Raw genomic sequence first — 12772 nt, 5'->3', positions numbered from 1 at the left:
AAAACGTTTTTGTGCCCAGTGTGTGGGGTCTGCAGAGATTTATGCAGCTCTTTTTCTGACCCTAGACCTGCATAAGTCCTGGATGGAGGGAAGGTCAGCTCTGATTATTCTCTGTGCAGTCCTGATTATTTGTTGCAGTCTGGACCGGTCCTGTTTTGTGGATGAGACAAACCACACTGAGATGGATGAAGATGAACAGAGGCTACAGGCAGGCAGATTACAGAGCACGAAGCAAACAATCTTCTCAGACCAGGACCAGTAGAACAAAACCGGACTTGACAACTAGCAAACTCGCGGAGAACAGAGGGTAGTTAGTCACGAGGAACCAGCAGTGAACAATGAAAACAAACCAGCTTAAATACAAACGAGTACAGGGAATACAGGGAGAACCATAGAACAGAGGGACAGAGTAATCATGGGGAACAAGGAACAGGTGTGGAACAGGCTGCAGGGAGACAGAGGGGAATGTGTCTAATTAATGAGTATGAGTAACTGAGCAGCAAAGAAGACCAGACTAAATACCAAAACTAAAGGAAAGCAGGAGAACCAAGAACCAGAAAACAAAAACATAAAACTACCCAACCAGGGCAAGAACAAGAGTTCAGGTCGTTCATTGACTAAAAAGTCCAGGAGGCCAGCGACAAAGGAGCAGGCAGTCTGGAGGGCGGCGACGAAGGAGTTGGTGTTCTGGAGGCCAGAGACAGGACCAGGAGAACCTAAAAAGAGGCCTGTCAGGAGGCCGGTGGTGGCTGAGCAGAGTAGAGGACCCTCGGAGCAGACATTCTGGAGGTCTGCCTCAGTGGAGCTCGGGAGACTTGGAACCTCGGTGGAGCTCGGGAGACTTGGAACCTCGGTGGAGCTCGGGAGAGTTGGAACCTCGGAGGAGCTTGGGAGACTTGGCACCCCGGTGGGTCCCTGGAGACTTGGACTCTCGGTGAGGCCTTGTAAGGCAGTGCAGGAACTCTGGAGAGTGGTGCAGGAACTGCTGGAACCCTGGACGAGGCCATGAAGAGTCCTGAAGATCTGCGGCGGAGCCCTTGAGGTTCTAGGGAAGGGTGTAGTTCAGTCTCGAACCTCTCACGAAACTTTAAAACAGGAACTAGAGGCGATTCACCCTCGAACCTCTCACGAAACTTGGAAACAGGAGCTGGAGGCAGTTCACCCCCGAACCCCTCTCGGAACTCGGGAATAGGAACTGGAGCCAGTTGACCTTCAGCGAAGACTGGAGCCGAACTCTTTCGGCAGCGTCTTCTACACTGAGTGGAAGGGGTTTCAGTAGAGACTGAAGCAGGTGTTGAGGCATCTGGCTAATCTTCAGTGGAGACTGGAGCAGAGACTGAAGCTTCTGGTTGACCTTCAGCAGAGACAGAGACTGAAGCGTCTGGCTGACCTTCATCGGAGACTGGAGGTGAAGCACCTGGTCGACCTTCAGTGGAGACTGAAACTGAAGCATATGCAGAACCCACAGTGGAAGCTGAAGCTGGAGGTGATGATGAGGATGATGGCTGAGCAGCGGAAGACCATAACAGAGATTATGGCTGGCCTTCAGAGGATGGTCGACCCACCGAGACAGGAGCAGGAACACTGAAGATCTCTTAAAGGATCCCCTAGAGAAACCCAAGGAGATGTGCGGGGAGAAGAGGGTGAGCTGTTGTAACTGGTGGCTGAACTGGAAAGGCTGAAGCTGGCACAGAGGTGTCTGGCTGACCTCCAGCGAAGACAGGAGCTGGATTGTCCGACTGACCTCCAGCGGAGACAGAAGCTGGAGCGTCGGCAGAACCGTCAGAGAGGTCTGTAACAGGAGTTGAGGTGGCTGATGGACCTCCAGTGGAGACTGGAGCTGGAGAGTCGGTAGATCCCTCAATAAAAGCTGAGGTAGAAGCTGAAGCTAAAGCTGAAGCACGAGGCTGAGCTTCAGTGGATGCAAAGGCTGCTGATGTAGGTTTCTCCATACTGATTTGTAGAGCTGAAGCTAGACACACTACAGTCTCCTGGGATCGGGCTTCTAGATAAGCACAGAGGGAGCAGAGAGTGCCTCATTCTTACGCCAGGAGCCACTAGGGGGCGCTGAGTGATCGCTGGGACAAGGCGGGTTACTAGGAAACGAAGTTGGAGATGCCAGGGCCCTCCGGGAAGGACAAGCATCTCAACAATGGGGCGAAGAGAGTCCTTACGGCGGTGGCGTCTTCGGCAGGAGTTATTATTTTCTGGCGACACGGAGTCGGAAGGCTGGCAGAAAGGCTGTGGTGGAGGCATAGAGCTGTCCCGAACTGGGCCAACACAGGTTCCCATGATGAGGAGGAAGCTGTATGCCGGCCTGTGGACAGAGAGGAAGTATAGCGTCGCAGGCCGGTACCAAGTGGAGGGATTGCCAGTCTCGAGCCCAACAGCAATTGCATCTCCTCCGCTTCCTTGGCTTGGCGAGCGCTTCTCACCGCTGGACCAGAGATACACCCACAGAGTGATCATTTCCTCACCCACTGGTTGGTCCTTTTCTTGGCTGGTTCCTATTGACACGTTTGAGGGTTTGGCTGCAGGACCAGAGCGCAAAACATGGTGAGGAGGCTACATGGTGAGTAGATGAAAATGTAATGATGAGATGAACTAAGGCTTACAAGCAGGCAGAGTACAAACGGAAGTATAAAATCTCCTCCGAGCTTTGCTACTTCCGTTTGAACAATCTTCTTCGACCCGCCATGAATCATGGGATAGGGTGGGCCACGGAGGATACACCGGACCCATCCTTCAAATCTGAGGAAAAGAAGGACGCATTTGTCGGCCTCATTTGAAGGAACCTTCGATGTTGGATAGCCTTTGTTGCTTCACCATGGCATAATTGGCCTACAAATGCGACCTTCAAAGGATGCAGCCCCTGAATTTGAACACAGCAATAGTGAATGACATCCGATCAGTAAATCTGTGTTTGATTAAGCTGTTGCTATCCTCAAGGACCTGGATGTGTGGCACAAAAAAGATGAATTTTGGAACTGAAATTGAATTATAGAACTGAAAGTGAAAGTAATCAAAATGAATACAAAGCAAAGCCATTTTCAAAACAAACAAATTCAGTTTCAAACCAATGCATTTAATATTCAAATTACACGAATGCAGATTCAGTCTGAGCACTTCAAATTCAGTTTCTGATGGCAAAAGTTTCTTCCCATACAAGTCTGTTTTCTTTTAATTTAACAGCAATGGTTAACATCATCTCGCTGCAAAATAGTATGTTTACAGCACACAAAAATATATTCTCCTGGTGTAAAGCAGTTAAAACTGAAAGAAAATGGAATCTGAAAAAAACAGATATGATATTGCAATAGCGGACTAATGACAAAATGCATTTTTAATGGAAGTACATTTTGATGCAGGCCAGCTGAGGACATTTGGCCCGCTGTTTGATATTTGGACCTCAAGAGTTGCCGTCTTACGTCATTGTATGTTGACGTGTTGTTTTGGGCTAGAGCTAATTGTCAGTTAGCTGACGTCTGTGGACAGTGCGTGGTGAAGTGAAGCGCTGACAGCCGACTGTCTCCGTCCGCTCGTGTTTGGAGAATAATGGCGGCTGACTGGGAGGAAATCCGCCGGCTGGCCGCTGACTTCCAGCGGGCTCAGTTTGCGGACACCGTGCAGAGGTGAGACAGTTAGCTGCACAGCTAACAGGAGCTAACTCAGCTTGCCAGAGCAGCTCAGTGTGGAGACTAGTTTGATCTAATTGATAAATGTGTTAGTTTCTAAAGTCACTGCTGTGTTTCTAAACCTGTTTCCAGGCTGTCGGAGAGGAACTGCATAGAAATCATCACAAAGCTGGTTCAGGACAAGAAGCTGGATGTGGTGCACACCCTGGATGGGAAAGAGTACATCACTCCAGCTCAGATCAGCAGGGAAATCCGGGACGAGCTGTACGTCCATGGAGGTCGGTACAACACAGAAGGGTCTATTTGAACTATTTAGAATGAAATGTTACAGTCAGATAGCTTGGAAGCGCTGGAGATGGTGACTACATTTCCCTGTGTTCTGCAGGAAGAATCAACATTGTGGATCTCCAGCAGGTCTGTACTGTAACCTGTCTGCTCCATCCCTTATTAGTTCCTGGGACACCAGTTGCTTGTCGAGATGTCCTTTAAATAATGCAATGTTGTTCTTTCCTTTCAGATCATAAACGTGGATTGGGTCCATGTGGAAAACAGAGCTAGCGATATAGCGAAGTCAGATAAGGGGGTCCAGCTTGTCCTGGGACAGCTGATTGATGAGTGAGTGGGAGCTTTTTCCTCAGCAGGAGCAGAGCTCACATCTGATCGCTCTGAAAACACAAGCAGTGTAAGATGGCTTGCATACAGTGGGAGATGTTTGGTCTGATCCAGGATACTCATCTCCCTTAGTGTCAGTTTATCCTTCTGTGGGCGCTGTTCTTTAGGCTGTCAAAAGAGTTGACTGTAAATAAAATTATTTAGTTTTAGTTTTCAGTTATTTATGTATGAAATATTGTTATTGTCTTAAATCTTAAATTAGGCTTACTGAAACTACCACAAACTTGTCCTGGTTCTTCACAACATATTTTGTTGTTTCACTAAACTGTGATTTAGCCTAAACTATGTGAGAATGCAGAAGCAGTGTGTTAAAAAACAGTCCTGCTCATTTCAGAAGCCATTTCAAAGCAAGGTGAAGCCCATGATTCTGCACAGAAAAAACAATATTTACAAGTAGAAAACATTCAGACAGCTGCCAGTCTTCCCAGGAGTGGACATACCAGAGGGTTCGGTTACAGATCCTGGGGAAGTCATGGAGGTATGAGGAGATTCCTGGGAGGAAGCCTCTGAAAAGGCAGCACTGAATGAATGACCAATGAGCTGATGAGATCCAAGTTGAGATATGTATGGCTTAGAAACAAAGTGTTGCAGTAGACCTGTTGGAGTACACACCTAATATGTTGAAATGAAAAGCGTATCCCCCAAAAATCTCAAGGAAGTCCCAAATTATGTGAGAGACTGAAGCAGCTGCTGACAGTTACAGCTGCAACTGAAGAGGCTCCATGTTAAAATGAACAAAATATTGATTAATTGGGACTAAATATATATTTCATGAGAACTGGACTTGATCTTAGAGGGATTTGTTCACATTTTTTCTATAAATAAACCTGAAAGGCAGAAGTTAGAATAAACAGGACATGCAGGGATTGAGATGGTTTACACATCCTGTGTGCTCTGCAGCGCGTACCTGGACCGCTTGGCTGAGGAGGTGAATGACAAACTACAGGAGGCCGGGTTGATCACCATTGCAGAACTGTGTAAAAGCTACGACCTCCCAGGAGACTTCTTAACCGAGGTGAGTCCCTCTCCATGATGATTCATGCCTCTCCCCAGTCTTGTACTTAAGCCACGGTGGGTTTATTCCCGACTCAACCATTTGGGAAAAAAACTCACCAGGTTATGTTTTCTCACGTTTCAGGAACTGTTAAAGCGCCTCGGAAAACTCATCCAGGGAGAGATGGACCACTACAACAGAGGTGTCATCTTTACCAGAGCTTTTGTTGCACGCCACAAAGCCAGAATAAGAGGGCTGTTCAGTGCAGTCACAAGGTACACACACTGTCCTTGTCATAACAGTTAAAACCTACCACACTCAGAACCTTGTTTTCGTGTCAGAATCACATTCTGGCGTTTTGTTCTGTTCTGCAGGCCAACACCAGTCAGCAGCATGATTGCAGCATTTGGATTTCAGGAACACCTCCTGTATAGTAAGGAGACATTCTATGGATTGTTTAACGTCACAGCCAGATGCCGTGTTGCAGTGTGTCTTCATCTTCCTCCCAGCTGTGTTGGAGGAGTTGGTGAACAGCGGACGTCTGAAAGGAAGCGTGGTCGGAGGGCGACAGGACAAAGCCGTGTACATCCCCGACATCTACGCCAGAACGCAGAACGCCTGGGTGGACTCTTTCCTTCGGCAAAACGGCTACTTAGGTCTATGGTTTTCTCTTACTGTTGAAAGTCACCAGTTTTCAGTGCTAACTTTGCTTTGCTTGATGAAATCATCTGTCTGCAGCTAAGTGAAGGAGGAAAAGATCTCCATCATTTCCTCAAAGTTCATTCCCACTTTGGGACCTGATTTTGGTTTTTTTTAAGCACTAACAAGGAAACTGCCAGAGCTGGTGCTGTCTGTAGATGGAGGTCTCACCCACACTTAGTTACTTCTCTTAAGCCTTTTTCCTCGTGTTCCAGCTTTATCTTTGCAGATGTTTTGGGATTTTTGCTGCAGTGTTCTCTGACCATGCCCTCTGCAATGCGATACATCTGCTGCACACTCCAAGTTGAACTATGTTCTGATCTTCCTCCTGCAGAGTTTGATGCGCTGCTCAGGCTTGGGATCCCTGACCCTTCCAGCTACATTAAGAAGCGCTTCAAGTCCAATAAGCTGCTGTTCCTCCGAGCGGCCTGCGTGGGTCAGGCTCTGGTGGACCAGGTGGAGGCCTCTGTGGAGGAAGCTGTTAACTCCGCCACATGGACTGACCTCCAGGTTATCAGCCCAGCAACCCTGCTAATAGCTCAGATCAGCTGTAACATTATGAGAACACACCTACCAGCTTGTTCCAGTTAGAAACTGATGTTTTAAAAGAGGGAATAATTATATACTATATCTCTGTAAGGAGTTTCAAAAACAAGAATGAATACACTAGTTTGAGTTTATTCTGGATATTTTTCTCGCAGCAGTATCTGTACACCCCCTGAGCTGAGGTCAGGGGGTGTTTGGAAGCTAGTTTCACGCCAGGAGCTAAGTGGTGTTTCAATGTCTTCTGTAGAAACGTTTTATGGTCAAATAAGAAAGAATCAAGGTGAGGATTTTTAAACCGGATTTTTAAACATCTGTCAACCATGGTGGTGGCAGTGTCATGCTTTGGGGCTGTTTTGCTAGCTGTTGTACAGGTGCTTTCCACAAAGTAGATGGAACACTAAAGGATTACAGCCACCCAAGTTAAAAGAACTCCACCACTTTTTACCTAGAAGATTTACTAAACATTTAGTCAGGATTTGACCAGAAGCTTGTTGATGGGAACAAATATTGTGCAGACAAGCTAAATATAGTTATGGGTTTATGTAAATGTTCCGTTCGAATGTGTAATGTTGGTTGTGTGGATTAATGATTCAAACCTGTAGCTCCCACTTCTTATTTTAAGTCAATCAAATTATGACATAATTATTCAACAATAAGGTAGAAAGTAAATGAACTTATATAGCGCTTCTCCAGTCATGCAGACCACTCAAAGCACTTTACACGAGAGCCACATTCACCCAATCGCACTCATGCATTCATACTCCGATATGCAGATCGGTAGGCAACTTGAGGTTAAGTGCGACATATGGCAGGAGGAAGCTGGAATCAAACCCACAACCTTCTGATTGCAAGACGACTACTCTTCCTACTGAGCCACAGTCGCCTAAAGTGTTTCCAATAAATCGTTAGAAATGACTGACTTCTGCTCATCCTGTATTATTGTGTTGGTCTCCATTTTGCTGCTGAAATAAGACACAAAATAATGAAGGTTCCTCACCATCATCACAGGATGAGGAGTCTTCTTCATTTCAGCTGTCTGTGATGTCAGAGTTAGAGCTGATCAATATTAGATAATTATTACTGAAATGATTGAACGTAAATGCTTCGGCTGTTGTTGTTTCTCATTGGCTATTTCCGCTTTTGTTCCAGTCGGTTCTGCCCAGCTGTCTGTCCATGGAGGACATCGGGATGCTCATCAACCAGGCAATGAGGAACGCTAATGTCCAGTCCCGTGCCAGAGTGCTCGGAGGCACTGTGGTCGTCAGTGAGAAGTTCATCAGTAACTGCCAGTCGTTATTTGAAGAAGCGATGCAGCAGAAAGCTCAGAAGGTACAGTTTCCTTCCTCACTCCTCTGTTTTCCCACTCAGTGGAAAACCCCCGGGCCAATGTAGTTTTTGGTTATGTGCTTCTCAGGAGGTGAAAAACAACCCAGTGTTTCTGATAACTGAGGAGGATCTGAAGCAGGCATTCATTCTGACTGAGAGCTCTGCACCGTCCAAAAGGGAAAAGAGAGAAGCAGAGCGCAGGAAGAAGGCTACAGGTGTGTTTGCTGTCAGTACCAGTCGTATCTGTTGGTGTGCGATCTGCTGTCAGATCAGCTGTGATCTGTTGTCTCCCAGAGGGCAGTGGCAGCAGTAAATCAGGAGGAGGCAACGCCAGGGAGATCCGCATTCGGAAAACCAAGAAGAAGGGGAGGAGAGATGAGGACAGCGACGAGGAGACCGGATCTTCACAGCAAAGTACACCATGGCTGCAAAGCCGTTGTCTCTTTACAAGAATGTAACTGTGTCTCTGTGTGCACATTAAACCTGCTCTGTGAGGTTTATTGGCTGCTTGGCAAGGAGCTTTTCCCCCGGGTTGTTAAGCTTTTCTTTCTTTATGGATGAAGAAGTATCCCAGCGAGGCTCATTAGCTTGTGTTTTACCTTTGCCAAGATCGCAGCAAACAGAGCGAGGCTCCCTTTATGGCCCAGGAGGAGATAGCTGCTGTTATAGAGGAGAGAGTGAGTGACTGCCCTGAAGAAATCCTCTCTGAGCTGGCAGAGCAGTTAGTAAGGTAACACCAAGAGTTCTGTCTGAACTTAGTTTCCCTGTCTGACACTTTGCCCTGAAAAGTTTCCCAGCTCTCTTACTGTCGCTGCAGGCCTCTGACTAAAGCTTACCAGGAGGTGCTGCGGACAGTCTTCATGTCCTCTGGCAGCTCATCATCAGGGACCAACAAGAAGAAAAGCATGAAGGATCTGCAGGAGGAGATCACCAACCTGTACAACAACATCCGGCTGTTTGAGAAAGGCACCAAGATGTTCTCAGGTATGCTTCAGGGTTAAAGTGACACCATCTATAAATGATGCTGAAGGACGTCTATCAGTGTGAAAGCATTGCTAACATTTTTCATCAGGTCTGAATTAAGGAACCAGTGCAGAAAAGTCTGGAATTCCCTTTGAGAATGTTCAAGTAATAATGGAAAAAAGCAGAAATGAGTTGAAAAACATTTGTGTCTAAATATGGTTACTTATTCAATTCTATTGAATGATTAAAATAAACAATTTATTTTGTTTACAGGCATACTTCAAATACCTTGCAGTAGGTTTGATATTCCACCTCACAGCTTCGGTTAATATTTTTATGTATCAGAAGTTTTTCTGCTGAGTAATAAAACACATTTAAAAATCCAAAGAAGAATATTTACTTCCTTTTGACTTTTCTCCAACCTTAAACTCAACCTGTGCTTTTAAACTGAACATGATCAAAGGTAACTGAGGGAAGCATCAGAACGTTTTTATTTTTACTGACAGTAAAAAGGAATCAAAAATGGAAAATGAATCCTAGAATCAGCATCAGGTACCAGTTCTACTTAAATATCATTGGTGCAGATGAAACCCAGGTCCAGATCACCAAGCATGTCCTGAAGACTGTGTGTACTGATGTGACCAACATCTTGGTGAACTTCCTGGCTGCTGACCTGATGATGTCTGTGGAGAATCCCACCACCATCACCAATGAGGTCTGTTTCTGTATGTGTGAGATTCCCACTAGAACCACCCGTGGTTCTTATTGGTCATGGTCTGGTTCCTTCCTGTGTCGCTTCAGGTCAGAGTGAAGATTCTGGGCAAACTGTCAGAAGAGACCAAAGGGCCTCTCATGAAGCTGCACAACTGCCTGAATGGCAAAGTAAGTTGGAATTCCTGCTGATATCATTTTTCTGCCGCCTGAAGAATCTTCCTGAGCTCCTCTATTAACCAATCAGCTTGTAGGGTTGAATTTCCGATCACATTCCTTAGGTTTTATTATTTAGGAATTCAGTTAAATTCAGGTGTAGGTCACCCTAACACGCGGGCTTCAAACTGAAGCATTTTATTCTAGCTTATTCTGTATGGTCCAGGTGGTTGTCCTGCTGGAAGGTACATCTCCACTCAGCATCAGGTGTTCTGCAGCCTCTAACAGGTTTTCTCCCAGGATGTAGTTCCATCAACTCTGACCAGCCTATCCCTGCTGAATAAAAGCATCCCCACAGCACGATGCGGCCACCTTTCACTGTGAGGATGGTGTGTTAGGGTATTAGTTTTCCTCACACACATTGCAGTTTGCATGTAGGTCATAAAGTGAAGTTCTGGACTCATGTGACCAGAGCTCGTTCATCCACACGTTTGCTCGGTCCTCTGCGAGGGTTGTAGCAAACTGGGGGGAATTTTCTTGGCTTTCCTTCAGCCATTCAGTCTTGCCACTATTTCACAGAGGACACCATTTTCAGTTTGTCTCATCTGAGTTGTGCAGCTCCTCCAAAGTTATCATGAGCACCTGGGATTTGTTAGAGCACTGATCAGAATGGAATCCATCCATATCTCTGAACATTGGCTTTCAGCGCCTGTCCGTTTTCAGGGAATGTTTTTTGTTAAGCCACCTCTACCAAAAGCCACTTCCTTGATTGAACCTAAGCTGAACCAGTGAAATCCCACTTAAATAAAATCTGGAAACCATGTGTGAGGTTTTAAGGAACAGAATTATATACAGTAAATTGTGTAAGATGCCTTTGAATTTAGTGTTTAATGGTAAATTTAACCAGGATTTTGTCTCTCTGGACACAAGGAAGCAGGCAGTTGGGGGGTTTTAGAGAAGCTCAGCTGAATCCTTTCTATCATTGATCTTTAGTTAGAGTTCCATTTTTATATCAAGGTTTTCAGAAACATTCTGAGAACTGAAGGATTTGAGATGTCCCATCTTTTTTTTTTTTTTCCATTAGAGATTATGGTGATTATGGTGATGAAATACAATGCAGTGACCTAACCTCCTTCACTGTGTTTATTACAGACTGTTGAAGACTTTCTGAGCAACCTGGAAACCTGTGCAGAGGTCTGTGGGTTCATGCTCAAGAAAGGAGACAAGAAAAGGGAAAGGTGATGGGAACACTGGTTTATTACTGAGTTTGTGAACTGTATTTCCAGTTTATCAGAATCCCAGCCTGGATACTTTTAAAAATCAAAGGTGTGTAAATGTGTGCCATGCAGACAGGCTCAGTTCTTGCACTGCCAGGCTCTCACGGAGCAGCTGAAGGAGGTGGAGGATCCAGCTCTGGTGCTCCATCTGACCAGCGTGCTGCTGTTTCAGGCCAGCACCCACTGCATGCTGCACGCCCCGGGTCGCTGCGTCCCACAGATAATCGGCACGCTCACGGGCCGAATCCCCACGGTACGCCTAACACAGGTTGCTGGTACGATGCCACCATAGGGAACCAGCGATGGTTTTATAACTGGTTTCAAACACAGTGGCTGATGATGCTGTAGTTAGAGCTGCTTGGTGTGTGTGTGTGTTTACAGGAACAACAGCAGCTGTTGTCTGCCTACCAGGGCCTGGTGGTGAAGCAGCTGGTGAGTCAGAACCAGGGCAGGAAGCAGGAGGAGGCTGAAGGTGACGAGGCCGTGGAGCTGGATGAGGAGGCGAAGAATGTCCGCTCACAGCTCCTTGTCCTGACCCCCCAGGTGAAGGAGCTGGTGCTGTCCCAGAGGAAGACATCGGTCAATGAGGACTGAACGGTTCAAAAATATGGTCTTACATCTTCACATTAGAATAGAGTATAAGCTACTGATCCTGCATTTCATGATTTATAAATGTGGGCAAAATGTTTAATTATTAAATGAAATTCCTGTGTGGGATGTGCCTGGTAAACACCTAGGTTACATGGAAGGTCCTCAGTGAGGTTCTAATTTTCATACATTAATTAAACTGCTTGCTTTATCCTCGTGTGATCTGTTTATTCTGTGGCTGTCATCTGTGTGACGGATGCATGTTGAAGAGCAGGTACTTTATATAAAAACTTGTTTTACGTTACTCGGTTTTAATGTTCAACATGAGTAAAGACTGAAAGAAATGGCTTCACATGTATGCTTACATGAAAATGGATCCTAGTTTAAAACGAATCTTAGTGTTTGCAGTCCTTTTTAATGTTGGCTAAAATTATTCAAGAGTTATTAAATTAGAAATTTGAGTCTCACTTCTCTCCCAGCAACTCGGATAAAGGTTTCAGAAATGTTTAAGGAATGATTTGTCTCCCCCTGCTGGCAACCGATTGAAACATCAAACAACTATTAGACTAACGATGCATGTAAATCCTTTTGTAAGCACGTGGGGGCAGCAGAAGCAAACAAAACGTTTAGACCAAAGCTTCAAACATTAAACATGAATTGACCTTTCAACTAAATCCAGTATGCTGGTTGAACTTCACTACCAGACGTTGAAACCTACCAGCAGAATTTTGCCTGTAATTTCAGTTGAAGAGAAAGGGAAAGAAAATGAACCCTGTTGGCTCTCTGGCTTTCATTACAGCTTAAGGTTTTTATTTTCCTGGATTGAATGATTGCAAAGCAGCAAGTTTCTATAATTAAAAAATTATATTTTTTCAATTTATTGTGGATTTTATTAATTCACTCAGCATCAAAATTATACATACTCCCAACATTTGGTTAAATGTTTCTTAGGATGTTGCACCAACAGCACACAGATGTTATCTCCAACAACAAGCTCTTTCACATAGTTCTGCACAGATATTGAACTCAGAAATGATGAAGTGATTTCCTAGCAGGGGACGCGTTTTATAGCCAGGTCGGAGGTTTTTTGAAGGTCATTCCCAAAGCTGAATATAAACCGGTTTCATCTGTTCCAAAACCAGTCTGGATTTGTGTTTGGGATCATTGTCTGGTTGGAACCGGGTCCATGTACCAACAATCAAACT

At 45.4% G+C, this 12772-nt stretch overlaps 1 protein-coding gene across 1 annotated transcript; it reads left to right on the top strand.

The window, feature by feature from the left end:
* The first annotated feature begins 3430 nt into the window (after nucleotides 1-3430).
* Nucleotides 3431-11778, top strand: ufl1 (UFM1-specific ligase 1). Its single transcript, XM_047388961.1, has 19 exons — nucleotides 3431-3632; nucleotides 3768-3913; nucleotides 4021-4049; nucleotides 4153-4250; nucleotides 5208-5322; nucleotides 5446-5576; nucleotides 5676-5734; nucleotides 5811-5957; nucleotides 6335-6510; nucleotides 7696-7875; nucleotides 7961-8087; nucleotides 8167-8286; nucleotides 8482-8602; nucleotides 8690-8856; nucleotides 9420-9550; nucleotides 9637-9717; nucleotides 10855-10940; nucleotides 11052-11232; nucleotides 11361-11778. The coding sequence occupies exons 1-19, from the start codon at nucleotides 3556-3558 to the stop codon at nucleotides 11571-11573; spliced, it is 2385 nt and encodes a 794-aa protein (XP_047244917.1). The 5' UTR covers nucleotides 3431-3555; the 3' UTR covers nucleotides 11574-11778.
* The last annotated feature ends 994 nt before the right edge of the window (nucleotides 11779-12772 follow it).

Source organism: Girardinichthys multiradiatus, chromosome 15, assembly GCF_021462225.1.
Source record: "Girardinichthys multiradiatus isolate DD_20200921_A chromosome 15, DD_fGirMul_XY1, whole genome shotgun sequence".
Taxonomy (NCBI): Eukaryota; Metazoa; Chordata; class Actinopteri; order Cyprinodontiformes; family Goodeidae; genus Girardinichthys; species Girardinichthys multiradiatus.
Note: the sequence above shows the minus strand (reverse complement) of the source record. Positions and strands in the feature narration are given on the sequence as shown.